A 16,295-nucleotide genomic window follows, 5' to 3' on the forward strand; every position below is an offset into this window, starting at 1 on the left:
GAAACCAAAGTGTTCCAACAATGTTTTTTTTCCTAACCAGCTCTCCAACCACCAAGACCAAAGGCTCTGCAGTCTTAACTAAAGAGCAGAAGATACCAGAATCTGTGTCTCCTCCAGGTACAGGTGCTAAGAACTTTTTGATTTATTCCTTCTTGTTGGAACTTGATACCTGGTCTACACTCCGATCAATAATGCCGAATGCTACATTTTGACTGCCTGCAGCCATAACATGTGCGAATATTTTGGAGAACTAGGAGGGCAAAAGCATCCTGAACCTATTAAATCCTAATTTTAGTATTAAAGCGTTGGTATTTGCATATTTTACCTTCTCAGTGAATGTAATAAAATGGAAAGATTTCTTAACCTTTTGGGGTGTTCCAAAAAGTTGTATTTAGACTGATAAAAATGAATTGCTAGATTTCCTGACAGCACAGAAGTGGCTGATCAGACTGTCTTGGAATTGTGGATCTCAGAGTTGGTACTCTCAAGACACTGTATCATTCTGGTTTTGCCAAGAATGAGTTGGATGGTGCTCACTCCTTGTATTGGTCACACTACTGCAAGTACATCTGGTTGTAGACCCATGGAGTACTGAAAAGATACTTGGGGAAGTCCAAAAAGAGATGTGGCACAAAAAAGACTTGCTTGACCCTCTTTCGTGAAAACTCGGCAACAATCCAAATCAAGCCAAGTGTATTGTACTTAAATGACAAGTCAACACTTACCAACTGCCACCTGGAAATATGTACTTCCAGCACTGAAGCTAAGTCGGTTTCCTGAGCAACATATTCTATTCCACCTCTGTTGCTTGATGGAGTTTTTACTTTATGGTTTTAACTAACAGAATTGACAGAGTTGATTCCAATATCAGCTTGGAAAATGGATATTTGAATGATGAGTGAAGAATGAATGAGAATTTCTGTTTGCTTTGAGAGCAAAATACCTGTCGAATTTATCAATACGGGAACATCTGTACTTCAAATGTAGCAGACCTTGGCTCTGTCTCCTTTGTGTTTGGTAGAGGTGCACTTAGCAGATGTATTTTCCAGTAAATTGATGATAGATATTAATCCTACGTGTCTCTTAAACCTAATGTGAGAGCTTTGGTTATTCGTTGTCCCTGTTACAGGAGAAACAGGGTGTTGACTGCAAAGATAGTCAGGTGACACACTCAAATTTAACATTTTTGATTAAGTGCTTTTAATACCCCAAAAATCTTTTTAAGTTTGAAGTTATTTGTTTTAGCAGCACTGCTCAGAAATGCATTATGATGCATAGGAAGCATGAGGCTCTTGAAACTCGTGGGAAAGGATCCGTAATGGAAGAGTAAAGGGATTAGTAGATTTTTTTTACTGCCCAGAGTGAGAAAAATCCAGATAAGTTTGTATTCTGTTTATTAGGAAATTCTGTTTCCCAGGGAAACAGAGGCATCTTAATTCTGAACACTGAGCCTCACTGGTCTGTGTCTTACCCATCAGGATAGTATTCAGATGCCTCAGGAGTGTGGATAGTCATGCTAGTTAGATGATGAATAAACCAGCCAGTTGGTTTACTCATCTAACTAGCATGACTGTTGATATGGTAATTACTAAGTACTAATTTTGTGTCCCATCATATCTGGTGAAACACAGTGGGAAAGGTTCTTTGAGAGATGGTTTCTTCACTGCTTCAGAAGTCTTATCGGGAATCTGGAGAGGATAAAGCTGAGAATGTTCTCAATTTTAGCCACAACCAGAGACATTTGTTGCATATGTAGAGAAACATATTGCAGCAAAAATAGATTTCTCTGGTTTAATGGTGTAAATCAGAAGTAGCTCTTTGACCTACGGATTGCAGGTCCAGTTCTCTTTCTGCATGTATACCCATCCCTTTATCAATCCAAATGTATTTCTAATTCGGGGCTCAAGCCAGCTGCAGATCTGTGGAGTTCCAGGGGTGGATGAGATCGTAGATCTTGGCTTGGCGTGATGCTGACTAAGCTTTCATCTGTGAGCCTGTCTGCTTTCAGCTCTGTTGGTGCTTATCCTCCATACCATGCAAGATGTGGCCTGGTAGCTGCAAACCAGTCAGCTGGGCTAGAGGCTGACTGTGTGGAGTTGTGAGATTTTAGTGATAGCTAGTCAGAGAAGGCTTGGTATCAATTTCATTGCATGCAAGTATGCTAATGCATGTTCTGGCAGGGTGGGGAGTATTCTCAGAGAGATCGGAGCATCCTCTGCCTTCCTCAAAACCAAAGTGTGCTCCTCACTGTTCAGGTGGCTTCCTTCACCTTCTGGTATGGCATCGCTGCAGCGGTGTCATCAGATCTTGTATTCTGTTATCTTGCTTGTGAACATATGTTTTTTTATTGTGTATTGTGCAGAAAACCATCAAAACCAAAGACAAACTCTGGAAAACCCAAACCCAAGTATGTATCAGATCTGAAAGCCACCAAAATAAATGTTCAATGATACCTATTTTGTGTGTCTGTGGTATGTTTGAATTTTGCTGAATTCATGAACATCTGGCAGAGGGAAAGACTGAATCGGTAACATGTTGTTAGTCAGACTAATGACACAGAAGCATCTTCTGGAAATTGCTGTTGCAGTATGTCTGTTCTTTTCAGGCCCAATCTGTTGGCAAAAAGCTTTTGCTTTGGTTTGGGCTGTGTAAGCCTGCTTCTGTGCTTCAGAGAGTCCTGTGAGCTTCTGAAAGGTCCAAAGCAAGTCTCTGATACCAGCAGTGGTGGTACCAGCCAAGGGAGCTAGAGGAGAGGAGGACATAGCTGGTTTTCTTTGCTCCCTTTGTTGCTGTGGAAAGCCATCAGAAAGTCCTCGCCTTGCTCCAGCTTCTACCTGTGGAGTGTGAGCCTGCAGAGGCTTGTGCAGCAGTCTTGCTTTATCTCCTAACAGTCATGCAGCCCTGACTAGAGAGCTTCCTTCCGCTTTTCAGCTGGAGCTGGAGTAACTGGCAGTTCTAGTCCTGGAGACCTCTCGTGTTGACCGGGAGAGTGTCAGTGTGTGGCGGAACTCGCACTGATTTACATGCATGAATGCTTCCTTGATTATAGCCAAGCTACTGGTTGCACAAAGTCAGGAAAACATGGCTTTGTGAAGTTGAGACCTTGATGTATATAAAGAGCTATGGATGTGCTGTTAACTTGAGAAAATGCATACTCCTGGTGGTAGTGCCAGGTTATTACTTAAAGCTTTTTATCAGTAGTTCTCAAAAAAATTTACGAGCGAAGCAAATACTGTGATCATCATCTTGTGTATGAAGAACCATGAGCTAAACAAATGTTTAATCTGAATAAGATTAATCAGTCACTAACTAAACCTTAAATCCAGGTTTTCTGAGGTTTAGCTACTGGTTATTTCTTGCATCATCTGGCTTTTCTAAGTGCTTTTTTCTTAAGTCTGTTTTGACTGTGGTGTAAAAACTGGGGCTGAGGTTATTTGCACACCTAGAAAACACCTTCATGAACAATTAGCTTGATAAAAACATTTTCAATGTGTTTCCTTTCAAAATCAACTTTTAAAGCAGTGTTTCCTTCCTTCCTGAATTTCCTGAATTATGCTAAACTGGCCAGTGGGGAGCAAAGCTGTCTTTAATTATTTTTGTGTGTGCGCAGCAGGCATATTAGAAGATGTTAATGTACCTTTTGCATTTACAGGGATGGGTAAAAGTGTCCTTGCAATAGAGAAGGTGATTTACAATGAATCCAAACTTGGAAGTGCTGTGATAGCTTCACTAGAGGAAGCTATATTTTTCTGTCTTGTTTCTTGTGGCCTTTTTTTAATGCTGCCAAATTGTTGTGTAGCTGTAGTTGTTTTCATTTGGAAAATCAAGATGCTGATATGAAACAGAGGCGTGGTCTGCTATCAGCTGAGGAATTCAGTTTGCTAACTGATACAGTCAAAATGAGTCAAAATCAATCTTTCATCAGAATAAAATTTAAAAGTAAAAGCTCTTATATGCTAAAAAAAAAAAAAAAAAAAAAGAACCATTATTTTGGCAAGATGGTCATTTGGCCCTTGGTATCGATCAATAGTGTGGCATCTTGTGAATATGCTAGGGAGGAGGGGAAGTAAGTACTTAGCAGATATAAATCTCCATGACGAGTCTCTGTCTGAACATCCCTGTGACTTGGCAGATGTGGATGATAAGAACTCGGTGAACTAGTGTATTTTGAGATTTTTTTGGCTGAATGCTGGTAGACTCATTTCTAGCAGCTAGGTGGTTGCTGCTGCTATCTATCAAATACTGCGGTCTGAAATGTTTACAAAGTCACATGAATCAGTGGCTGTGTTTGAGGAAAGACTGGTTAGAGGTTCTCGCTGTCTGCCAGAAGGTGGAGGTTTCCTGTACAAAGTAACTGGAACAGAGTCATTTCTAAAAATGTTTATGAATGGCACCAATCAGAATTCAATCCAGGATTTTAAACCTCCATAGTAATGTATACTCAGTGGGGAATCAGGCTTTGACGTTCAATAATGACAGCCTAAACATTTCCAGTGGGTGATATGTGATGACAGGACTACAGTAACAGTTCTTGTTATGAGTAGAAAGTTACTGTAATTATAGCAGCTTCCTGCCATGCTAAGTAGTGAGTTTTTAATGGCACTTCTTATGATGAAATGCGGTCTGAGTGCAATCGAATGTTTCAAAACTGCGCAGAGATTAAAGAGACATTGGTACTGTTACTATTTTAATCTTACTTATAAACGAGAGCAAAACGCCAGGTTGTGTGTCCTGAGCACAATTTAGCAACCTGTTAGTCTTTTAATTATCTCCTTCATCATTAGATTGGTCTGATTATTTGGTACTTGAAATGAGTGCATATTTTTAAGTTCTCAGGGTGGTAGCTTTTGGAAAACATTCATTGCTTTTCATTTTACAGGCATTTTGTCTTTCATGCTGGAGTTTGGGAACATATGGTGCTACTTCTGATGTAGCACTTGTCTAAATATCTTTGCTTATAGAATTTTCTGCAGAGCCGTATCATTTTCTCCTGGATAAACGTTCCTAATGCATTTAACCAATTTTATAACTACAACATGGGATTACCACCTTTTTATCATTGTAAACTTTTACAGGATGTGGGTCAAGAAGTTAAACTGTGAACCCCAAATAAGAAAAGTGAACAATAAGTAGTTAGAAATTCAAAGACACTAGTAAGAAGTGCAGTAGTGATAGTTGCATAAAAAATAATATAGTTTATCAAAACACTTCCCAGATATTTTGAAAGCGTCAAAATAGTAATTTTCAGGCTGAACTCTTGGGGTATCTCTGACAGTCAGTAGCCATCCTCTAATACAGTGTCCAGAATGTTCATGCGGTGACTGGTTACACCTCATGTTTTGCCCTTGGTCTAGCAAGCACACTCCCCAAGTGATAGTGTTTCTCCTGCCTGAGCCACGTGAAGGTTCAATCATGAGCATTAAAAAATGTAAAGTAGCAACACGTTCATCTATATACAGTGAAGGGAAACTGAAAATGTTTCTGAGACTGAGGAGCTTGGCATAGCTGAAAAGTTAGAGAAGAATAACCAGAATACTTTTGTATACTTCTGTCTACATTGTTTGACTGTTATCCAGCATGAGAGATAATTAGCAGGAGGCTAATTGGCCTGTTAAATAAACCTCTTTAGAAATGATCAAAAATATTTCTCTCAGGGAATGATGCAGATCTAAAACTACTCTTACATAGTGGTGGGAAAGCAAGGATTCCAATTAATGTGGTCCTCCTGATGTGAAGTTGCTGAGATCTGGGTATGCGACGGGCATCACCCATATTACCTACCACTCTAGGAAATGCTCTGAGGTGTAGGACAGCGCCAGACCGACGACTTGCGCTTGGGCTGCCCTGTTGCTTCCCAGCAGTTATGTTACCCAGGAGCTAGCAGCTGGAGTGCACGTAAGGATGGAATTAGGCAAACTTTGAAAGACAAGCTGCCAGAAAATACCCTAGCATGCCTTTTAGGAGCACAGGCAGGTTGTACTAAACCAACACCTGAAGCATCTTTTGCTAGTTAGAATAAATGACTGCTTGCCTGGTTTAGACTCTTGCGTGCTGTGCTATAGAAATGCATGTGTGCGCTGTAATCTTGCTGCTTCTCAAAGGAGAATGACTTGCTGTGTTGTCCTGTTTGAGATGCTGATCTAGCTAATGAAATCATTTAGTGTTTGACACTGCTTTTGTTTATGCAGGTGGCTGGCTTTATACACTTGGATGTGCCCACTGGGTTCACAGGCTTTTTAGAAGCAGGGTGGGTTTTGGTTTCAGGGTTTTTTGTTGTTGTTGTTGTTGTTGTTGTTGTTTTTCCCCAAGTGGTGTCATGAGAATGGGGTCTAAGAGCTGGGTCTTAGAAATTTATTCCAGGTGAATCAGGCAGCCATCCGTCTTTGCCCACAATGTTCTGACCTGAAGGAAATCTTGCACTTTATCTTTCAAGAAGTTCTATTCTTTCACAGGCTGCTTTCAATAAGGTTGATATTTGACATGGAGACTCTCAGTCCAGGTTTGAAGACAGTCAGAAAAAATCACTGTTGCCTTTCTCTCCCTGGGGTGCTGCCTTTGTTTATCACCCCAGGGCTGGGCTCCTGCCCTCACTAAGGACGTGGTAGGAGCTGCCTGTACAGCTTTTAGTAGCAGGGGAAGCACATTAGTCTCCCTCTCTGCCGCACTGTAAACACTGAACCAAGTACAGAGCTCTTGACAGCCCATTTACCTTATACAACACTACAAGGGATGAAGCATTTTCAGTGTCCAGGAAAGGAGAGAGCAGCTCCACCAGCCATGCTCAGGGGCTGGAGCCTGGGGGCAGAGAGCTCTCGTCACCCCATCTGTAATCCATCTGGGGAAAAGTGCACAATTGCTGGAAGCGGAAAGGAAAGAGAAGGACAAACTGAACAGGATCTCCTTTCTCCTCACTCCTGCAACTGGGTTCAGAAGCTGATTGCCACCTTTAGGGAAACATCACCCGGATGTGAAGGTAGTTTTACAGCTGTAGTGGGAGCAGGCTGTATTTGATGCTGAAGGTTTGAGTTGTGCCCTAGTGAGCACAGCTGATAAAGTTGCTCAGAAGAGAATTTGTAGTTTCTGAGGTTTTTCTAAGGAAAAGAAAGTAGATGAGGTTAGACAGATTGAGAGTGCGTAGGTTGTAAAGTGCAGGACTCTGAAGAAAAGAAAATGTCAAAGTGAAAGACTCTGAAGAAGGGAAAATGTTGTAATCCAGTTAAACCAAGTTGGATTATAATGAATTTGCATTGTTTTTTAGCAGTATCCCTGCTTCAAAAAAGCAGGGGTGTGGGGGAGCAGAATTAGATTATAGGGGTAACTAGAGTTCCAGCATTTCCAGACTTGAATGGTATGAAATGATGTAGGTAATGATCACTTACACATCACTTCTTTCTGGGTGATAAATATAGTAATTGAAGGGATTTGTTAGTAACTGTGCAGGTTTTTAGTCACTTGCAGATAGCTCCCCCCTTGTTCTAGTATCAGATGAAAAACAGGACACTTCTTACAGTATCTGCCAGCCACAGTGTAGCTGCCATCATGATAGTGCTGATCCTGGCCGACTCGGGATGGGCACTTGGGATTTTTACTTCCTTAGCATCTCTGAGCTCCCCATGGCTTTTGGTGTCTTGAGCACTTCAAGGTGCCTACTGCAAGTGTTCTCTTGTGATTGAGAATGGAGAAGTATGACTGCAGCTACTTCAGCAATCTAGCAGTTAGTAGTGTAGAAATGTGAATTTCTTTTTATATACACTCTACTCCTCTACCGGAGTTTTCTGTAAAGCAGGATACTTCCCCTGCGTATTGGAAGGCAGAAATCTTTCATTATGAAATATTTAATTTTTCAAGCGATTGCTTACATGGCATGGGTGAAAGGTTTGTGTTAGTCGAACTCTGTTACTGAATCTGAGCTTTCCTATTTAAAAAGGAGAAAATAAAATATGTTTTCTAATCTTTTTTTGCTTTTTACTAAATTAATCTTAACAATTTGTGAACATCATTACTATGAGTCCTTTGATTATCGCTATTGAAAAAGCAATTACATTGGAAGGGAAACTAGAAGTCCAACAAGAGGTTAAAAACTACAGTGCTGGTTTCTCTATCAGTTATACACATGGTCTCTTGCTTTTTATAAACATGGTTTAGGCTTATCTGCAGTGAAGAATGGAGGTAGTCCAATTATTTGTATTCTGTTTTGCTATTAAATAGTCTCAAAAAATTTAGCTATTTAATTTGTTAGGATTTGTTGCTGCAACAATATCTATTTTTAAAATTAATTTCTCAGCTATCTCTCTTCAAAGTGCAAAATCCATTGCACCTGCTTTAATCTTGTGGGATTTGCCTGAAGATTCAGTGGTGAAATTGAACAGATTCAGCTGCGTGGCAAAAGTGGCAGAAGAGGTTGAATCCAGCAGTACAGAAGGATCTAATAAAGACTTTCAGTGGAAAACCCAGATGGCTTTCACTGCATTGCTCTTTCAGCATTGCAGAGCTGCTTAAAAGCTTAGCAGTATGTATGTAAGCATAATCAAAATGATCCATCAGGCCAGGGACAATACATGTTACTCTGAAATAAAAAAAAAAATAGCTTAGTAGATACATTTGGTTGCTGTCTTCTTAATGCGCTGAAGTTGACATTTCGATAGGTATAGCTTTGGATCTTTGGCCCTGAATTGTGATCGTTTACAAACAGCTCTAACCTAATGAGCTGAAGTGATGCTGTTGTCATCTTTAAGCTTTTCTGTGTGTTCCTCATTTTAAGTACAAAAGCAGCATTTGCTGATTTGAGGACTTGGTCTTTTAAGGGGCAAAGTAGTATTCTTCATTAAACTTGGTGGTATGGTACATGTGTACACGTGGTTTGAGGAGCCTGATGCACAATTAATGTTAAACCATGTTGATAAATAAACTTAGATTTAATCTAGGTTTGGCAAATATGCTTTGGGCATTGCAAAAGAAACATTACGTAGATTAAAGTCATAGATACCCTTGACCAGAATCCTCGAAAAGAAGAATGGTCTGGCCTTGCCTTATGCATCACAAACTCAGCTGAGAGCTGGTGTTTAGACAGATTATCTGAGAGCTGGTGTGAGAGTACTACCTGTTCTTGCAAAACAGTGTTTTTCCTCCGAGTGCTGCTTTAATGCAGCACTTAATTACTCTTTGCTGTTTGGGCTATATTTTTTGCCTTTTATACATTGGCTGCAGTGTAGTAAGAAGTAAACTTAATTTCTTTTGCATATAGGTAAAGGATTAGTGCATGTGTTTTCTACCTCTGTATAATACATCTTGTCAAATAAACTTGGGATCATATCCAGACCTGACATAATTTTTGTAGTTTCAGCAGCACTGTGCCTGTTCCCATGAAGGCAGACTTTCACCTGTACCAACACTGAGGTGTATCACTGCAAATCTGCCAGTGGCTAAAAAGATAAGACTCTTCTAAAAATGTTTGGGTTTCCTTCATTTATTTTTGATAGTGGGTGATGTATTATTCAGAGTGAGACAGAGATGTAGGAATTCCTCCTGGTTCCTCGTTAGTCCTTGTCTAGCAGCTGTTTAAATGACAGAGTGTTGTCTGATTAATTTGACAGTGTGGAGTTCATGGCAGTAAGAGGTTCCTCTAGGTGCCTGTGCTTTAGGACTTGGGGAAAAATATCTCAGATTAACTGAATGGGGGAAGAATCTGATGATGCATTTTGTGTGTCCATACACAATAGCATTTATTAATTTAGGGGGCCACTTGTCTCTTTTTAAATAGAAAATGTTTGCTCAACTGGACAAATGTGACTGTCCATCTGTATACTTAATATGATGCCAGATTTATTAAAGTAAAAGCATGAATTAACCTCAGTTACAAAGGCTGCCATGTATTGCTTGATAATAATATAATTATGTGTGACATAGGTACACGGCACTATATGACTAACATGTTAAACTACAAGATTTTGGTTAGTCATTACAGGGTGGTGGGGATTTTTGTTTGTTTTCAAGATTATCAAGACACTTAGCTAAATAGTCTTACAAAGGTAGTAGGTTTGAAAGCTCTCTTGAATAATTTGTAACGCTTAGTTTTAGCCTTATGACTATTCATAACTATAGCCTTAAGTACCTTAAATTTTTCGGTTTGTCTAAACAGTAATTCTGATAAATTTAGCATGAACCAAAGGTACTTCGAGATTGAAAACTTTCCCTGGAAGTTCACTTAGAAGAGAAATAGATTGTTTATTTTTTTTTAATTGCACAGAGCTAACATGAAATTGCCTTTCTGTTTCAAAGAAGTGTAACCTCTGTCTGAGGCAGAGAGCACGGAGAGCAGCCCAATGCAGGTGTCTAGGGACTGCCATCCCATATTTTTGTTGAAAAGTTAAAATTGTTTTGTTTTATTTTATTTATATTAAAAAATGACAAGTTTATCAGAGAGGATTTTCATGTTTCCTATTTCATTGTGAAGTAATATTGCTTCTCAGGAAAATGTGTAGATGTGGGTTACGTTCACACACACCACACCCCCCGCCTCCTTCCATGCAGTATATATGCTTTTGTACAAAACTTCAGGTAGGACGTGAAACTATTTGAGGGAAATTCTAAACCTGTTTCAAAAGGATAGGTCTCGTGCAAGAAGCCGTGCAAGTGTGTAACAGATAGGCTATATTGTAGCTATACAAAGGCGCTCAATATTCAGATGTACATCCTGCTTGAGATTCCACAATAACAAAGTAGAATTAATACAAGTGTTGCTAATCTATTACTATAGCGAGGGCAGGAAATTAGACCTGCTTTCTGCAATAAATTAGTATTAGGAAAGTCTGTGAGACATCCTTGCTGTGTGTCAGGCTATATCTATTGCTTCAAAAGAAGAATTATATGTGAGTAGCACTTGAGCTGTTATGTCATGAACTGTGATTACATTTCTGGAGATTGAAATAATTTTTTGCCTGTTTCCTTTGTCAAAAGGAAATGTCAATTGCTTTGGGGCCAGCACTGTTTGCTTGCTAAATCGATAACGGTAGACTGTTAAGATGACCGTTCTCCTTAAGGAAATGCAGATTTTAGTCAATGATACATTAAGAGTCACAATTACTGTGAATTACTGATTTTGCTGTGGTTTGGAGCTTTTTCCTCTTAAGTGAAGGAATTTCATGAAGTATTTCACTGCTTTTCAGGAAAACAGAACTCAATGGGGAAATGCAGTGGTGATGGTGGTTGAAGTTGTGGAGGGAAAGATAATGCAGCCTTTGGATGAGGTTCTGCTGTGCTTCAGTTATTCCTGTCATCACTTTAGGTGAGGTTAAAGTCAGTGGAAAGACTCATGTTGACTCCTGTTTCTGACAGTTGGCCTGTGAATAGGCATGTGAAGAAAGCCATATGAGTGGAACTTACCTACCTAATGCATCCTTTAAAACATAAACAGGAGAAAATTTATGTTCCTAAAAAAAAAAAAAAAAAGGCATGTAAACCATGGGGAGAAGGGACAGAAGGATTTGGAAAATGCTTGAATTGCTTTATATTTCATTTTTGGTGAGAAGAAGAGATGAATTTGAATGAGAAATTGGCCCTATGTGGTTTGATCCTCTTGTAGAAGCACTGCTATTGATTTGTAGAGGAACAGGATGTAGCCACATTGTTTGCCTGTGGCTATGCTTTTCTGTTGGTATAGACTAATTCACTGACACTTAAAAAAAAAAACCCAACTCAAAAAAAAAAGCCTCACTGGAAATGAACGAACAAAGTGTATTTGACTGTATGGAGCCTAAATTAATTTTTTAATCTCTAATATGATTGTTATGCCAGAGCCATGTGGGCTGAGGAGAGATTTTTCATGAACTTTTAGTCCTCAGACTCACCTCACGCTTGCCAATTAGTTCAGTAGTTGAAATGGTTAAGTCATTTTCTAAAAATCACATAGATACATGCAAGCTGGGAGTTTTTGATTTATTTTGAACTCTGAGGAATGCAATGTGAAGACCTGTTCAGGTTCTACTAGCTGGCCAGAGACTGCAGTCAGTTTAATAAGGCACAACTAAATTTACCATGATAAAGTGCTGCTTCATGCATGAAATAGATGCTGTGGTCCTGTGCTGGTGATTGATGATTTATTACCTTTAAAACTGTAGAACCAACATGCAGAATTAATTTTCAGCAGATTATGTTACCACTTGTTTGTATCCCCGGAATCTTGTATGATTGATAAACATAACTTAAATAAAAACCAAAATATAAAATATGTAAGATTTTAAAATTGTGCTTTTCACAACAGTATCCCCCTTCCCCCCATGAGATGGTTTACAAACCTTAATCTAGCAGCAATTTATGCTGCGAAAGATGTTTATAGCTCACTTTATTCTGGTTCCTTATTAAATTACTGGTCTTATTCTTTAAAGTTGTCAGGGGATTGACTTAAACTGAAGTGTATAGATCATCCCTCTCTGCGTGGTCCTTTGTTGCCCATGGCAGTTTCTGGGCTGGTCTCGGCTGACAGGCCTCAATTTGAAACCCCAGGTAGTGGGAGACCAGTCATCATGAAATGCCCACATCAAGGGCTTGCTCAGCTAGGGGAGATGTCAGCTATAAGTTATGTACCTGATTTTACCCTTTAACTTCTGGGGAGCATAACCTGTTTAGGCATGGGATTAGCAAAATCTGGAAAACTGAGAGGAGAGTCCATCCAGCAGAAGATGGAGAGGGGAGAGGTACCTTAGAGACATCCTCTTTTAAAGAAAATGATCAGATGTGGTATGGTGGTAACTCTCTGGAGGGCAAGCACCCGATGGCAGAGTTCTGGGGTTTGTCCTGGTGCAAACAAGACTCTTGCACTGTGAAGATTTGAAAATACCCATGCTGCTTCCTGAGTGGGTTTGTTAAAATCGGAGCTACATGAATGTATACAACTAGCCTGTACTAGAAGTCTCATTTTGGTAATCTTGAATAGAGGAGGTTTAGATTTGTTATTGGGGATTGAAGAAAAATATCTTCATTGAAAGGGCTGTCAAGCATTGGAACAGGCTGCCTAGGGAAGCAGCTGAGTTGCTGTCCCTGGAGATGTTTAAAAGATGTGTGGATGTGATGCTTAGGGACGTGGTTTAGTGGCGGGCTTGGCAGTTCTGGGCTAATGGTTGGATTTGATGAACTTAAAGGTCTTTTCCAACCTAAATGATTCCATGATTCTGTGTGCATTGCATCCTGTAGGTGAGCAGTGCATATTAGAGTCCCACTGGAATGAAGAGCAGCTCAGCTGCTGAACAGCTTGGCAGCATCAGGCTTTAGGGTGGTACACATCTACTGGTGGAAGCATCAGTGTCAGCTGCACTTCATAAATCCATGGAGTTAGGCAAGGTAGGATGTATACTGTGACAGTCGCAGTAACAGCCAAGTGTTGGATTTCGGTGCAATTTTTCAGGTGCTTAGTGGTTTTGGTCCTTGCTCTACAGAGATCAGGTAAGCCAATGACTCTGCTTTGTTTAGAGGTTGTTTCATAATCCTCCTTTATACATAGGCTCTTGTGCAGTTCCAGAGTGACAGAAAGGCTCAGCAGTGTCTTAGCTAACAGAATTAGACTCAATCTTTTCATTTAAATAAATGAAGAATCAAGTAAATGAAGAATTAAATAAACGAAGCTGTGCTTTTCCAAGGAAAGCACTTCTCAACATTTGTAAGCTGGGTCATTACCTGGGTTTTTAACCTCTGGAAAGAATACAGGTATGTTAGTGATGGAAAAACATCATCTTTTGAGCCAGACATAAATACTGTGAGAGTGAAGGTTGAAATATTAAGCTGAGATGCTTTCTGTGTATTATTTGAAGTCCCGAAGACCAAGAGCTTTAAAGTTTTTCCAAGGCTCTCTGCAAACATTGATGGTGAATGCATTATCATCCAGTTCTCAGAAACCACTGTACAATGCTGTGCTGTGCCCCTCACCTTCGAGTCCTGAAGCAGATTCACTTTCTCTTCTCTCATTCCAGCACCTATTTATTCCCTTTATTACAACCATCTTTTGGCTTGTGTGGTCTCTTTGCCCCTTATCCGTACCACTCTTCAGTGTTACATTTTTAGAAGATAAAACAGGTTCAATTATAAGGAAAAATGCCTTCTGAGGATAGAAATAGTCCAGGACCGTGTCAAGAAGAGATCATTCCCATTCTAGGGAAAAAAATCCCTTCTCTGACCTGTTTTCTCCCTTGGAAATGCTGTTTCCCTTATGTTTCCCTACACATCTCCAGAAAATTAGGTGCTAAAGAATTTTAAAATATTTAAGCCAGATTTCTGCCTTTCATGGCTGGTAAAAGTAACGATCAGGTGACTCTGCAGTCCCCCATACTCTGATAGCGTGAGAACAACTGCGCTGCCCCCCGACTCCGAGCTGCTCACAACTGATTGCTACGTGTTACACATACCAAGCCCTGCAATGCAACAAACCAGTGAATTTTCTGTTTGGCAAAAATCAATCATGGTTAGTATTTCTACGTCTTCCTGTTTTGTTATCTGTCATCTTGGATTTGTCAGAATGATCAGTGTTTGGACTTTCGTGCTTACATCTGGCTTGACTGTCTGATGAACAACTGTAGATATGAGGGAGACAGGGCTGTTGGCATCTCAGTCTTCTCCCTTGAAAAATTGTAAAAAGTGGATGATTGTTGATGTTGCAGTAGACATGGGTTTGTTTTCAATGACTAGGCTTTATGCTCAGTGTAGTCATAAAACAATGATTTCAATGCATTGACTTCTGGAATGTGAAGTCATCAAACTTCTGTAATGGAAAAATCTTTTTATATTAGAGAAATGTATCTTAGGTCCAAAATAGTTTTATTTGTCTTCCTCAGCAGCCAAACCTCTGTGGGCTCTTTCCTAGCTCTCAGAAATGATCCTAACTTGGCTGTACTCGTACTGTATGGTACTGTGGACATAGCAAAACAAATGTGGCCAAATCTGAGATCTGTTTGCTGTTCCCCCTGGTACAGGCTTCCCACATTTCCTATAGGTGTTCTGCCTTATCATTCAGGATGCTCAAGGCATGAACCTTTTCAGAACAACTCAGCCTTGGCTTTGCTCTCAGTGGTAGAATATGTTTTAGTTTTCTTTTGCAAATAACTGCTTCGGTTTCCCTGATGTCTCCATGGTGTACTGCTTGCTTTCTTTACATCATAAGCAATAATAATAATAATAATAATGATAGTTTAATTACTTATTATTATTATGAATAATAGGGGAAATTTGCATAATTCTGAATCTTACTATAATTTTAAAATACCTTATGGCTGCGAACAGAAGACACACTAGAATTTGTTACTATCCTTTAGACAGGATCCTATGATCACCCTATCAAAGTCTAGATGGGTGATGATCAAACTAGCTGTCTCTTGCAGGAAGTGTTAGATGTAACAGATTGAACAGATGGCAAGTTGGGCTGGATTTTTATATAAGACAAGAAAGATGCTGTGTATTTCAATGCTAGTAAAAGTGTCCCTTCTTTGGGCATTTTAGCAAAACAAAAATGGTTTCCACAGGCCACGTGGGTAGAAAAAGGGGTAAAAAAGCCTTTGGTCAAGAACAGCATATGCATCAAAAATGTTACTTTTTGGAATATAAATAATTAGTAGAATTAAAACTTCTAAAAAGCTAAAAGTGTTGTCAGACAGCAAGGAATGAGAGATGATCTTGAAACAGAATGAAGCTTTGGAGTAGAAACCGATGAAGGACTAATGGCTTGGTCTTTAGATGGCTGTGAGAGCAGAGAAAGGAGGTTGACTGGAGCCATTGGGTCATATGAAGTGTTGTATCTCCAAAAGGCACAGGTATCATTCCAGCTTCTGGTTCTGGCAGTTCAGATGACTTGAGCATTACGCTTCCACTTCGTGATCACGATTAAATCTTGACAAAGTTCTCCCTCTCTTAGGTACTTGCCAGAAGCTTTATGCTTGTGTCCCAAGGCAGAAATTGGATTTGATACCTACCTGACATGTATTGTACTTTGTATCACGCGTCCACTTTGCACTGTATGCTTTAACTTAGCTTTTCCCAGTTGAATGACAAAGAAATGGCAAAAATGTAGCAAAGAAGGAATGAATGTTTGTCTTGTATTGGAAATCCAGAACTAATTCAGGACAACTCCGTTGGTGTGAGTGAAGTCATACTACTTCTTGCATCTGCCGAGATAGGCACATGCTGTAGTGGAAGTTTTGGTTCTTAACCTGGAGAGAACAGAAATAGACCTCTTGTACATGAAGCGCCTGACTAATGGGTAAGACAATTGTTTTGATGGGAGTTGGGTTTTTTTCTTACATATTCTTTTCCTTAGA

At 39.7% G+C, this 16,295-nt stretch overlaps 1 protein-coding gene across 9 annotated transcripts in view; it reads left to right on the forward strand.

Annotated features, from left to right (window-relative positions):
• CCDC85A (coiled-coil domain containing 85A) overlaps positions 1–16,295 on the forward strand; it is a 196,397-nt gene that overhangs the window by 18,251 nt on the left and 161,851 nt on the right. The window contains exon 3 of one of the 9 annotated variants that reach the window (XM_055725360.1): positions 41–2,430. The exons of the other annotated variants lie outside the window; for them this stretch is intronic. Coding sequence (XP_055581335.1) covers positions 41–78 — 38 coding nt within the window. The 3' untranslated portion in view covers positions 79–2,430. Of the gene's footprint in view, positions 1–40; positions 2,431–16,295 lie in introns of those variants that run through there. 9 annotated transcript variants of the gene reach the window in all.

This window comes from Falco cherrug, chromosome 13 (genome assembly GCF_023634085.1).
Source record: "Falco cherrug isolate bFalChe1 chromosome 13, bFalChe1.pri, whole genome shotgun sequence".
NCBI lineage: Eukaryota > Metazoa > Chordata > Aves > Falconiformes > Falconidae > Falco > Falco cherrug.